Source organism: Pan paniscus, chromosome 13 (assembly GCF_029289425.2).
Source record: "Pan paniscus chromosome 13, NHGRI_mPanPan1-v2.0_pri, whole genome shotgun sequence".
Lineage (NCBI taxonomy): Eukaryota > Metazoa > Chordata > Mammalia > Primates > Hominidae > Pan > Pan paniscus.
Genome location: NC_073262.2, coordinates 127,490,797 through 127,505,629, shown reverse-complemented (window position 1 = coordinate 127,505,629; position 14,833 = coordinate 127,490,797). Strand labels below are relative to the sequence as shown.

Sequence of the window (14,833 nt, the reverse complement as noted above, 5' to 3'; positions counted from 1 at the left end):
ACATATATATTCACACATACAAAAACATATATTCACACACATACATACACATATATATTCACACACACATACACACATATATTCACACACATATATACACATATTCACACCACATATACATACACACATATATATTCACACATATATACATGCACACACATATATATTCACATAAATATATACACACATATATTCACACACATATACATACAAACACATATATATTCACACACGTATATACATACACACACAGACAAACACACATATACATTGAAACCTCCTAAGTGTCCATTGACAGAGGAATGAATAAAGAGAATGCTATACACACACACGTTTTCACACACATATATACATACATGCATGTATATTCACACACATATATACATACACTCATATATATTCATATATACATGCACACACATATATTCACACACATATACATGCAATACATACAGACACACACATATGTATTCACACACGTATACACACACACACACACACACATATATGGAAACGTCCTAAGTGTCCATTGACAGAGGAATAGATAAGAGAATGCTAGACACACACACACACACACAGGCCTATATTAATATATTAAACATTCTCTTTATCCATTCCTCTTTCAATGGACACTTAGAATCTTTCCATATATTGGCTAGTATGAATAATGCCACAATGATGATGGGAGTGCAGATATCTTTATAAGCTGGCGACTTTATCTCCTTCAAATATATACCCAGAGGAGGAATTGCTGGGTCATATGCTAGTTCTATTTTTAATTTACTTAGAAACCTCCATACTGTTTCCCATAATGCTTGTAGCAATCTACATTCTCACCAACAGTTACGAGGGGTGAGAGGAAACAGGGAGAAGTCAATGAACTGATGCAAAGTAGCACATGTGCAGGATGAAGTCTAGAGAGCTAATGTACAACAAGAGGACTAAAGTTAGTGAAATCAGATTGCATTAGTGATTTTGCTTAAATCAGTAGATTTTACTGCTCTTATTACAAAAAAGTAACTATTGAGATGATAGTTATGTTAATTTGCTTCACTATAATACCATTTTACTATCTACATGTATCCCTCCCATACCACCATGTTGTAAACCTCAAGCATATCCAATAAAATTTACTTTAAAAAAGAAAAACATCCCATGAAATTTTTATACATGGGAGTTTATATAGTAAAGGGGGCCAAACAGCTAGACATCAAGAAATGCCCATACTTTGGATGGTATTGTCTGGTTTCCATTCAACCATTAGTTATGAGATAGAATCAAGCCAAAGAAAACTTATTTGTGGTTTATTTTACCATTTATAAAACCAGATGCACACTCTTGTTTCTCTGAGCTGGTCGGAGATGTTGCAACTTAAATAGGCATTTCTAGGATACCATGGAAATGCACAAAGTAAGTGTAATTGCTACCAGTCCCTTTGGTGCACATTTTTGAGGAGGCCATGGTTAGGGAGCAACACAGCCTAGTGGCCACAGTACAGACTGGTTCTCAGGGTCATGGTTCTTCAGGGCTGGGGCTCTTCCAATGACTACTGTGTACCCTTGAGTATGTCACATACAGATGACACAGAAATGACAATGAAAATATCACTACTTATTAAGTAGTGATTCCACCTACAAATGTGGGGGAAGGAAAATAGAAACTCCCCAACCTTTCAAATTGTCCTGCTTGCCTACATCTAACTCAAAAAGATATGTGTAAGTTTATGTAATTAGAAGGCCAAACGCCAGTGGCTCATGCCTATAATCCCAGCACTTTGGGAGGCTGAGGTGGGAGGATAGTTTGAGACCAGGAGTTCAAGACCAGCCTGACCAACATCACAAAACCCCATCCCCACAAAAAAATACAAAAATGGTGGTACATGCCTGTAATCCCAGGTACTACTGGGGGGGGGTTGGGGGTGCTGCATGCAGCATGAGAATCGCTTCAACCCGGGAGGTGGAGGTTGCAGTGAGCCGAGATCATGCCACTGCCCTTTAGCCTGAGCGACAGAGTGAGACTGTCTCAAATATATATATATAATTAGTAACTCCATGGTTTAAAATACAGATTTATATACTGGAGATAAGATATCATGGCAGAGGAAAGTTAATACTTTCAAAGGAAATGAGACACTCAAAAGATTACATTATTTTACAGAAATTTGTAAGAACACCAGCACCATAGTTGTTATTGTTACCTGGGGAGCAACTTAAAATGAAAGCCGTCTCCAATGACAAATCAGAATCTTTTTTTTTTTAATATCAGAGCAGAATACAAACCAGAGAAGCTTCCTTCACATTCCTTTGAGATTGACCATGAAGATGCTGATAAGGATGAAGTAAGTAAATAGTTGAAAGTGAGATGTTTAAAACATGAGGATAATTAGTTTCTGTCTTGCACTGAAAGTTTCGAGTTCTGACCGGTTTGTTGTAAGCTGTAGTAGCTGTTGGTGGTAGGGCTTTTAGTCAAAATGAATCACGTTTGTTTTGAAATTGAACATGCTTATTTAAGATGAGTCAAAGAGAGGAAAAGGAGTCTCTTTTTTAAATGCAGTGTCTAGGATCTAGGATCCACAAAAGATGGCTGTCATGCTACTATGCCTTTCCTACAGGATACCACTTCCCACTCGTCTTCCAAGGGGGGTGGAGGAGCAGGAGGAACTGGTGTTTTCAAGTCCGGCTGGCTCTACAAGGGGAATTTTAACAGCACCGTGAACAACACCGTTACTGTTCGGGTAAGGAGATATCAAGACTCATCTTTGTCTCTGTCACCCTTCTTAACACTCCCTCCTCTGGTCACAGCACAGAAGAGAGCCATTTGCATTGAGTTTATGTTTCATATAATATTTGATTTATGAGGAAGTAGGATGCTCTTCTCTAGAAAAATGTCCTAGAAATATAGCACTCCTGAAGGAATTAGAATAATTCTAATTTCTATGAGTAATAGCACATTACAATTTGAATATCTCCTTATATCTTTTCCTTTATTTAGTCATTCAAAAAGCGCTACTTCCAGCTGACTCAGTTACCAGATAACTCCTACATTATGAACTTTTACAAAGATGAGAAAATATCCAAAGAACCCAAAGGATGCATCTTTTTGGATTCCTGTACAGGAGTGGTGCAGGTGAGTAGACATCCCTTTTCCTCCTTGGGATTTTTTTTATTTGAAAAGTGTATTTAACAAATATTCATGGAGTATCTGATATGAGCCAAGAGCTGCTCTAGATTCTAAGAATTCTGTGAAAAACAAGGCAGCCTGGATCTCTACTTTCACAAATCTTACTTTCCAGAGAGAAAGAAAAACAGGAATTAAGCAAAGACATGAATAAGCAGAATGGAATCAGCTGGTAAATTTTTCAATAAAGAAAATAAACAGAGAAACAAAAGGGAGACAGAAGAGTGGTGAGGTTGAAAAGGAATATTAATACTCAATAAGGGAGAAGAGCATTTTTGAAGAGAGATCATTTGATCTACAGACTAAAGAATGAGCAGAGGGCCAGGCGCAGGGGCTCACACCTGTAATCCCAACACTTTGGGAGGCCAAGGCGGGTGGATCACTTGAGGTCAGGAGTTGGAGACTAGCTAGGCCAACATGGTGAAACCCCATCTCTACTAAAAATACAAAAATTAGCCAGATGCGGTGGCACAGGCCTGTAATCCCAGCTACTGGGGAGGCTAAGGCAGGAGAATCACTTGAACCCAGGAGGCGGAGGTTGCAGTGAGCCGAGATCGTGCCACTGCACTCCAGACTGGGTGACAGAGAGAGACTCTGTCTCAAAAAACAAACAAACAACAAAAAAAGAATAAGCAGAGGCAGCAAGTTCAAAGGCCCTGCAGTGGGGGCAAGTCTCAGATATTCAAAGACAAGCAGATAATTAGCACCCATGTTTGCTGCCATGTAGAGAACCCCTGAGATAATGAAATTCAGTAAAATAATATGCAAATGACATGGTATTAACATACGCACTTCAAATATGTTATTTTATAATTAGGTAATAATGATAGAGTAAGTTGACAGTGTACATATGCAGCATCTTTCTTCTAAGAGGTGGCTGTCTTCAAAGACAAGGATTCCACTGATTCCAAAGAGTCTAATTTCAGAAACAGACATAGTGCTTTTAACAAATAATGTTCTCTATAAGCTCTTGGTCTTCAAATTATTGTCCTTAGTATGAAATTCAGCATGGGCCACTGTGGCAAAGGGAAGCAGAATAATTCCATAGACCCCATTTGGACATTTGGCTTTCGAAACGCTGCTTCCTACTCTGATGAAATAACTGACCTTATTCCCTTTTATGTAATCATGGGAGCAATCAAAAGTGTTTTAGCAACCTTCCCTCAAATTTCACAATGACACTGGCTCACTGTGGTCCAGGACTCTATTTCTGGTCACAGGCCAGTAGAGAAGTACTTTCTGTTACCCTCAAACCTCAGCATTCACCTAGCTTGTTACGAGCTGAAATTACATCACAGACCACTCCTGGAGGCCCTTGGATATGTGGATGCAAGTAGAGTTCTCTCCAGTCATTTAGTCCTGGCCTATTTCTGGATGGTTTATCTGTTAAAATCTGGAATTCTTCCAGGAAGTAATAAAGCTGAACTTTAAAAGGAAAAAATTAACTGTTTCTGAGCACTCTGCTGCAAGTGAAAGATAATTGCATTTTAACACAGATGCCAGCTTTCCATATGGAAAGGGCAATAATGACCTTAATGGAGGGTGGAGGCTATTTTCTACTGTTGGTCACAAAGGACACCTTTTGGCCTTAGAAACATGAAGTAAAACGTTAGCAGTAAAGATCAATAACTGCATTTTATAGACATTGAGCAGAAAATGTTAAATATTATCCTTTCCATTTGTACTTGAAAGCTTTCTCTAGCAAATGAGTCATCATTTTTTAAGAAGTACCATTGTAGTCTTTTGTTATATATTAAGTTTGCAGAAACCCAGGTTAATATGCAATATTTTTCTTCTTCAAAGAATCATAGAACTTATTGCTCTAATCTGACCTTCCTATGGAGGAACTGCTTCTCCATCATCTCTTACTTAGATCGTGTTTCAGTCTCTGCTTAAACATTGTCATGGAAAAAAAGGAGTATTGAAGGGAAAACACAAGCTTGGGATTCACGCAAGTCTGCATTCAAATCCTAGTTTTACCGTTTACTACCCAAAGACTTTGAGTAAGTTACTTGACCAATTTGATCTCAGGTTCCTCATCTGTAAAACTAGAACAATGTGCTAATATGTGAAAAGAACTGGGAGATAGTGTATTTAGCCTTTCTCCCCTAATTCTTCCATTAATTTCAAAGGTCACAACCTAGGATATAGACATTCCATTATGGGAAAGTCTTCCTAGAAAACCTTGATTTACGTTCCGGATATTTTTTCCTAAGTGTGTTAATTTATCTATGTCTTTATTTATTCATTAACCTACTGATTCATTCAACAAACCCACTTAGTGCCTATGACATGCTAGAAACTACACCCAGGTGTGGGGAAGTCAATTCTTTATTGAAGTCAGAATCAGAGAGGGACATCGCTACTTGCTCACTATCACACGATATCTCGAGAGCGATGATGGAGGTATGAATGGCAGAGACCATGGAATGCTCTGGGAACATGAAACAATGATGAACTCTTTCAGCTCAGGCTCTAAGTCTGTACAGAAAAAGCTGGGCCTGTCTATAATATTCCCCAAGGTAGATTTGGCATATGTATCTTTTAAAGAGTTCACCTCTATCCCTGCATTTATATTCCTCTTCATCAAGAAGCTTTATCCAGTATTCTCTACATCCTTTGTAGAGGCAGGGACCAGTTTCTTGGGATCACTCTGGGGAGACAAAACCTGGGTCACTTGTCACTTTGTGTGTGGGTCCCAGTTCTTACGTATTTGCTTATAGTTCTTCCAGATGTGTAAGTTTTTACATCTGGAGAGAATTTGAGTGAAATAGTGCCAGTTTAACCATAGTTCTAGTAAGCTCTCAGGCATGAAATGTGCCTGAAGATGAATCATGTACACACAAAAGCACAGAGCAAATGAATAACTAGGATGAATCAGACCAATTTTATGAAGAATCATTGCCAGGTTCCGTTGAATCAAATAAAAAAGAGGAACAACGTCTCTGCCTCAGAAAGTACTACTTAGCATCCGGCATTCTTAGGGAGTTCAAGTTCATTATAATCTTTAGTGAATATGCCATTTCAGTTTGATTCATTCAGACTTAATCCATATCATCGTTTTCCTTAGAATACTTTGGAATTCTTAGATGTATATTACAAGGGTGGCTCAAGTAGAGAGAAACTCCTTCCCAGCTTTCTCAGAGACTTTAGGTAATGTTTATGACTGACAATTTCCTGAATCTTGGCCAAAAAAAACACAAAACAAAACAAAGCCTAATCATGGTTTTCTATTTTTTCATAATATGATCAAAGAGTATTAGATATTTTCTATGGGCCTATGCTCCCAATCTGGAAGAGAACTTGGTTTTTGCTGCTTCAAGTTTTTTCTTCTGGGACTAAGGGATATTTAGGCCTGTGTTATCCTATCTTGTTCCTTCAGTTCATGTATTCATTCATTCATTCTCACAGTCATTCACCTATCCATCCATTCATTCCAGGTTCTGCCACTGTAGAAGAGAATGAACAGCCCAAGAATCTCATCTGTTTTAGGTCCCTATCTCAGCAATGATAATAAGCTGATGTCACTTTAGACAGGCTTACATGGGTGTGGACAGTGTGGTGGACAAGGCTCATTTCCTTGAGTCTGCCACCATGTGGATATGGGTTCCAAGACAGTGGCTTCATGTGACTAACCAAAGGCTAGAAATGCAGATACCTCCTGTAGGTCAAGCAGCCCCCTGCATGCATGAAGAGAGGCCAGGTGTGAGAAATAGGTGCAGCTTGGACTATGTAGACGTGGAGAATGCCTGCCTACAGAAAGCAAGTCATATTGGGAGCAGGGGAAAGAACATTACAAGGAAAACAAATCTAGAAGCCAAATATGACCCGTAAGCCTCGCATTAACAACTCAAGCTCTGAAAATCTCACTTCCGAGAACAATAAGAACCAAAATTATACTTGTGGTTTTCTTCATCTAATATATTATTTGACAGCACTTGATGGAACATGAACTATGATTGTTCCATTTATTAAAATAAAATTCAGAGAGGTAGAGTGTCTTTCACAGGTCACAGAGCTAATGAATTGCAAAGTTTAACTTGAGGCAGAGGAATGTCCAAAATTACAGACAGATGCCCAAAGAAATGATGTATTATCATATGTAAAGTAGGCATACCCACATACATACATTTATTCTACCTACATAAGCTATGTGGGCAGAAAAAACACTACAAAGATATGTTCATGTGGAGCTTTAAGCAGTGAATTTTAGATATGGGATTCATTTCAGCAAATACTAGTAAATATTGGAAAACTTGCAATGTGCAAACCATTGTGAAAAGAGCAAACTCTGAAAATAGGTGTGGCTCATGTCTTCAAAAAGCTTCCAGGATGTGGGAAGGATGCACAGAAAAAAAAACAAAACAAATGTGGTACATGCAAAGAAAACAAGTAACACACTTCAAGCAATAAGTCCTGATAACATATGCAAGAATGAAATTACATTTACCACTGCATGATGCCATATCATATTACACACCTATTATATACATATATGTGTATATATATGTTACATATGTTGTCTTTCTGCTTATTTGCTTACTGACATTTCATTACACTAGAAGGTAAGTTCAATGAGGGAAAGCACTTTACTTGAATTTTTTCAGTTCTGTGTGACTGAAACATAGGAGGTACCCATTTAATTTTCATTGAATGAATGAACAAATAAACCTACAGAGAGTGGAGAGGATTTCATGGAAGGGAGCCATCGATACCAGAAACCTGGATTTGATGTTGTATGATTCCCTTAAGACTCTTCTTTTGTTCCTGCAAAATTCTATACAAGATACTAGCCACATAATAGGTATAATTAAATATTCGATTTGGGTAGCTTCCCTCTTTGATATTCAGTCCACCATTGGCTTGAGTGATTTTATTGGAGTATCTACAGTTTGGAACTTTTTCAGATGAACATTGTGGAAGCAGAACAGTTTGCCACAACTCACTAAACATATCATGACAATAAGACATATTCACAGGTTCCTACTATTTATGAAGTCATGTAGGTATACTATGGTAAGGTTGACTGAACAAAGTAGTTGCACTGGCTGCAAAGGACACTGATATATGAGAAATAGAGGAAAATTTGGGGGAGCAAAAACAAGAATATGATTACTTCTTGATTACCATTTTAATGACTTAACAATCGTACTTCAAAATTATTAAAACTTCCTATTGAAATATCCCATTGATTTTCATTTTTTGCCCGTTTTGCTATTCTATATGACATTATCTTTGAGATTACAGACAGCAAGATCGAAAACCACTCAGACATCTTAATCTTTCCCAACATAAGCTTCTCTGGGCTGCAAATGGTTCTATTTCTCTTGAAATAGAAGAAGGTAATTTAGTTCTTGAGACATTTCAAATCGAATATTTATTTTAATTATAAATGTCCCTTTTTGAGAAACAAGATGGTAATACTTTGCTCAAATTTTTAAGAATATTTGTGATTATATTGTTGAAGCCGGCAATCATATTTAATTCATTTGAAGTACTGAATGCAGTTTAGACAATCAAATCAACTCTTGTTTATATTTTGTAATGTTTCATTTCAAAATTTTGTTAGTGTTCGGCATCTTCATTCGAAAGCAGGTTGCAACTCAATCCACCTTTAATTTGGACCCAATATAAGCATTTTAGGTTGCTTTTTATCTCCCTTTTAACATTATTTGCAGCATCAAATTCATCACTCAAATTCTTTCATTTGTTTGTTTTCAAGATAACACTGAGATTTGCTTGCATTTTTCTATAATCAAATACTTAAAAATGTCCTTGCAAAAGTTGTGCACCAAACTCTGGACATTTACAGTTCTTTTATGAGTGTCTATTTCTTTCTTTTTTAATTTTTTTTTTTATTTTGAGACAGAGACTCGCTCTGTCACCCAGGCTGGGAGTGCAGTGGTGCAATTTCGGCTCACTGCAACCTCTACCTCCTGGGTTCAAGTAACTTTCCTGCCTCAGCCTCCCAAATAGCTGGGAATACAGGCATGCACCACCATGCCCAGCTAATTTTTGTATTTTTAGTAGAGACAGGGTTTCACCGTGTTGTCCAGGCTGCTCTTAAACTCCTGGCCTCAAGTGATCTGCCCGCCTTGGCCTCCTAAAGCGCTGGGATTACAGGAGTGAGACACTACGCCCAGCCCTGAGTGTCTATTTCTATTCCTGTTGTTTTTTTGAAGGAAATTGTGCTGTGATAGAACACCTGTCTTTCCTTTTATACCTGCTCTGCAGCCATCTTGTCTTTGCCCTTAGACTGTCCATCAGTGAAGGTCGCAGGCAGTTTTGTAGCCCTTCTTCGTCAGAACATCCCAGAGCTGTGTGTGAGGACACGTGGAGGACATCTACCCCAGTCCTCCTGGGGAGAGTGGGGCGTCTAGGAATTTGCCTTCGGAAGGAAGCTGCCTAGATGTTTGCTTTGCACACTGAAGTTTGAGGCCATGGGCTTTCTGAGTACCCTCCACTTTGTTTACACTGCAGTCAAAATGATTTTTTCAAAATGCAACTCTGACCTTTTACTTGTCCAAATACTTCTATTCTATGTTCTCATAGAACCCAGTACCTCTTTTTCAAAACATTTATACAAAATTTAAATATATTTGTTTTCTGATTTCACATTTGTCTGATTAATTGCTTAATGCCTGTCATTCCTATTCTGCAAGAGCAGGGACTGGCTATGTTTTTGCCCAACACAAAGTATGAACACAACAGATATCTCTTTGATAGTCAATTATATCGCTGCACTTAGCACTGAGGATACAAATTTAGGTTCTGCCCTTCTAAGACTTGTGGACTATAAAGAGCCAGGCCTGGGACTGTCATTATAAGGCAAAGAAATAAATAATACTTGATGGTAATACAAAAGTATGGACAGGAGCAAAGGGCTCATCCTTGGAAGTCTAGAAAGTGATGTTTGAGCTGTGAATTTCCACATGAGAACCATAGTTAGCATTTTAGCCAATTCTTTCTCCTTTGGTTCCTGAACTTTACTTTTTCTCAAGGCTATGTGTTGCCCCACTATGTGTTCTTGAGCACTGAGAGAAACCACAACTCCCAGGCCACAGATGCCCCTTTGTTGTGCCGGGGCAACGTCAAGAAAGGAGACCAGCATCAGCTGAGCATCTTCTGTGTCCCTGGCTCTGTGCAATGCATAAGGCAGCTCAGTGGGTGGGATTAGGAGCACAGTTGTTAGAGTATATAGGGCTTATTTTCCCTTCTCTACCATTTGCTATCAATATAATCCCAAACACATTTTAATTAATCTCCCCAAAACTCAGTTTCACTACATGTGAAATGGAATAATGTGATTGGTCCCACAGGGTTGTTATGACATTTAAATTAAATAATGACCATAAAGTACAGAGCCAGTGTTTAGTAATTGTTGTGTTTGCACTAGTAATCTTGTTGTTGTGATTGTTGAAAGAAACAGCTATCTGGGGACAGTCTGTGAGAGTATCCCAAAGAAAGAGAACATTGCCGGAGGGGTATTAGAAATTTTTGCTTGTCACCAAGAAATAGCAATCCTGTTCCCCAAAAGAATTTTATACCTTGTTATTTAGCCACAATCCCACACTATTGATCTCATTTTATGGCTCTTCTCTTATTTGTATTCTACTTAATAGAGTTGTCCTAAGTGTTAGGGTTTGCTCTATTACAATTATGAGTAAGCTACAGGCTTTAGAACATATTGATAAAAGCTGGACACCGGTATAGGAATTGCCTGGAGTAAATCAAAGATGAAATATCTTCAGTAATCTTTCCAACAACCACCCCCTTAAATAACACTAGTTTGTGTCACTAGGGGAAAGTTTCCACTTTGAATGTATGTTCCAATCTCATACCAGGAATATATAAAATTGTAACAATTTGTTCTTGGGTTCCCCCGCTTTAAATGTCCTTCCCTGAACTTTCAATAGCCCATTTCTCCTTTCTACAGATTTCAAATCGGAGATCTTTGGGGAAAGGCCTGCTTCTGACCACCCAATCTGAAGTACCTACTCATCACACTGGCTTATTTTAGTTCTCTGCACAATGGAGAACCTTTGTTTTTCAATTGTTTGTTCATTCCTTCAATCATTCATCCATTCACCTCTTCTCTACTAGAATGTCAACTTGGAATAGGAACCTATTCCAATAGAATAGGAACCTATTATGTTCCATTCATAAAATATGACTGGTTTTGAACCCACCACTATTGAATCCTTCAAGTGTCCGCACTATTACATGATATGGTGGTTAGGAAAACTGACCCAGTCCTCATGGAGGTAGCCTTAAGGGAGACATGTATTTGTCAAAACAAACAAAAATGGATAAGCAGATAATTTCAAATCATGGTAAGTGCTCTGGAGGACAAGACCTTTGTCCCTTTGTCCTAGACTGGAAAATTGAGGAAAGTTTCAATTGAGATCTGAAGAGTGGATACAAATCATATAAGTACATGGGGGCACACACCATGCTCACTATGCTTTTGAGAGCGTGTGTGGTGGAGGGGGCCAGCCTGTCTCAGGCCTTCCTTGTGGCAGCAATAAGAACATGACAGGAACACATTCGGGAACTAGAAAAAGGCTTTGTGGGTTGGTCACAAAATGCAAAGTAGAGATGTCAAGCTAGAGAAGAATCTGGAGGTTGGTGAAGCCAGAGCCAGGAAAGGAATTGGGATGTCACTGCACATGGATGTCGTTTGAAGCCATTGGAATAGATGAGAAATAAAGGAGAGAAAGGAGTCTGAGGCATAGCCAGGATTCTCACTAGAGGTCATGAGAAGAAGGAACAGCTGGCAGAGGAGATCGAAAAAAGGCAGCCACACTCAGAATAGAGTGTGCTCATGGCAACTGAAGGAAGGTGAGTTTCAGAAAGGAGGAAGTGGCCATTGTGTTAATTCTGCTGCAAGGACAAGGAAGATACGAAGAAAGAAATAGTCCTTAAGATAGTATGGCAACATAGGGCCTGTTAGTGACCTTGGTAAGAGCTGCCTCTGGGATGCGATAGGGTCAGACGCCCACCTGGAATGAATCACAGAACATAAGGTGAGAAAGTCAAGGCAGAAACTCAAAGAAACTCTTACAAGGAGTTAAGAATATACTCAAGCACATGCCCGCGATGAAATGTTCAAGCTAACGTGTCCATCCAATCAACAAAACCCTAAATAAGATATTTCTTAGTACAAAAAGCTTTGAAAGAAATCAAACAAAATGATCAGACCCATCTAAAATTTTGTCTTGTTCTGGAAAATTTTCTTTATGTTATCTATCTGTATGGAAAGACTTTTGGAACCTCAAGCCCACATAAATGATCTCTCTCTCGAAGGCTTATTTTTTGGTATTCTCTTTTTCTTTCTTTCTTTTTATACCACAGAATAACAGACTAAGAAAATATGCCTTTGAATTGAAAATGAATGATCTGACCTATTTTGTGCTGGCAGCTGAAACAGAGTCAGATATGGATGAATGGATCCACACCCTCAACCGCATTCTGCAAATCAGTCCTGAGGGGCCCCTCCAAGGGAGGAGGAGCACAGAGCTCACTGATCTGGGTCTGGGTGAGAGCATATGAAGCCGTCTTCCTTCGTTTGTCCAGTGTGACCTGTGTTTTTGGTTCACTAAAGCTGCTAGGCATTGTAGTTGCTGTCTGGTCTAGCTCATCCATCCTGGGGCTGTTTGTTCCAAGAATCACTAAATCACTCCTAAATCTTTACTGCACGGTAATGGCCACCACACATAAGTACAATTCAGAGTCAACTGGCAACGATCTGAGGCTTTCCCCCAGCAAATGATGTTGGGAATCATTTGTCACAGCATCCAAAATGTGCTCATGTCCAATGGGACATTACCTTATAGGGGGCATTTTGTGGTTTTTTAGCCTTTCATTAAATTTAAATAATAAATCATATGCTCTGTAAAGGCAAATATGAATTCCTTCCTTTTAGTGAAAAAGCATCTTTCATTTCTGCTTTTTGATCATACTGTGATCATCTTATATGTGAAAGTTTCAAAAATTATACATGGTGATAGAATTTTTATAAAATTAAATTTTTTTCTCCCCATCCTAATTCCTTCATAAGGGTCTACTTCATTTTATGCAAAGAGAAGGGAACAAGAGAGAGGAAAGAAAAGGTGAAAAGGTTAGAAAAGCAAGTCTGTAGCTACATAGAAGGCAAGTTCAACACCAGCAAAGTCAGTCACTCCTCCCAAAACAAAACTATTTTCAGACATTTTGCATAGCACATGGTACATTAGAAACCAAAGCATCTTTAAGTTCCTCTAGTCTAAGTCTCAGGCTCTAGAGTGAAAGAGCCATGGAGTAATGTGGAAAAAAACTATTGCTGATTTTGTTGATTTTAACACAACTACTGTATGCCATAGTAGGTGTTTTACACTTACGATTTCCTTAATAATAACAACGATAGTATTAATGTTTACAGTGTCTTACAGAGTTTAAGTAGCTGAAGCAAGAAGGTGGATTCTAAATTGATAGCCTGAGAGCCAGAATTACCAAAAATACATACATATTGAAGAAAACTTTAGTATGCATTAATGAAGTAAGTCAAGACAACCCCAAGTATAAATGTAGTGTAAAAATCCAAAGTTCTTGTGGACACAAGATGGTATCATAGCAAGAATCCCAAAATGATCATCAGAGGGTCTGATTTCCAGGCCCAGATCACTCAACAATGTGGAGTTCAGGAGTCAGAACACAATGAAAGCCTAGGCTCACCAACGTCCCTCTTAGCTCTTAAGCCTAACTTAGTTTTGCATGTCACAGGCTAGAAGAATGTGTGACTCGTGAGTAATATTTAATAACCTGACTTGGTATATCTTTTTAAGATTCGCTGGATAATTCTGTAACTTGTGAATGCACGCCAGAGGAAACAGATTCTTCAGAGAACAACCTACACGCAGACTTTGCAAAGGTAATAAAGTTGGCATTGTACTTGCAAAACCAATTTGAATTATTTGTTAGTTATTGCTTTCATGGAAAAGACGTAAATGCTTTCTTTTAAGATTTAGACTAAGAAGCTAATTCGGAACTTCCCGTTAACCTATGTGTTTTCATTAACATACACATAGGGCTCAAAAAGGAAACATACTTTTACAAGATTTGCCAAGTGTTAATGGGTAATACTAAAATGGTGATAATACTAAGGGGCTGCTTCTTGGCCATGTGGATGTGTCAGGGGCTGTATCTGGATATTTAGATACCAAGGACTAACACAATTTTCTCTGTAGTACCTCACAGAAACAGAAGATACTGTAAAAACAACTCGAAACATGGAGAGGCTAAATCTGTTCTCTCTAGATCCAGACATAGATGTAAGTCAAAATTTTTTCTAAGCAGATATGAACTTGATCCATACAGTTGGGGATTATAATTTAGAATTTCTTTTTTATGTTGGATGTTTGGTGACTCATTCAAAACGTTTTTAGACCTTGAAACTTCAAAAAAAAGATCTCTTGGAACCTGAGTCTGTGATCAAACCGTTTGAAGAAAAAGCTGCCAAGAGAATCATGATCATCTGTAAAGCCCTCAACTCAAATCTTCAGGGATGTGTTACGGAGAACGAAAATGATCCGATAACGAATGTAAGTTTCTCCTCTGTTACATCCTATACCATTAGGCCAACATTACACCACCCTAGTCAAAAATCTTTTCTATTCCT

At 38.3% G+C, this 14,833-nt stretch overlaps 1 protein-coding gene across 12 annotated transcripts in view; it reads left to right on the top strand.

The window, feature by feature from the left end:
* Positions 1-14,833, top strand: part of DOCK10 (dedicator of cytokinesis 10) — a 277,788-nt gene that overhangs the window by 152,410 nt on the left and 110,545 nt on the right. For all 12 annotated transcript variants that reach the window (XM_055109148.2, XM_034955285.3, XM_034955280.4 and 9 more), the window contains exons 5-11: positions 2,266-2,338; positions 2,612-2,734; positions 2,992-3,126; positions 12,532-12,715; positions 14,001-14,086; positions 14,403-14,486; positions 14,601-14,756. In XM_055109148.2, coding sequence (XP_054965123.1) covers positions 2,266-2,338; positions 2,612-2,734; positions 2,992-3,126; positions 12,532-12,715; positions 14,001-14,086; positions 14,403-14,486; positions 14,601-14,756 — 841 coding nt within the window. The remainder of the gene's footprint in view (positions 1-2,265; positions 2,339-2,611; positions 2,735-2,991; positions 3,127-12,531; positions 12,716-14,000; positions 14,087-14,402; positions 14,487-14,600; positions 14,757-14,833) is intronic.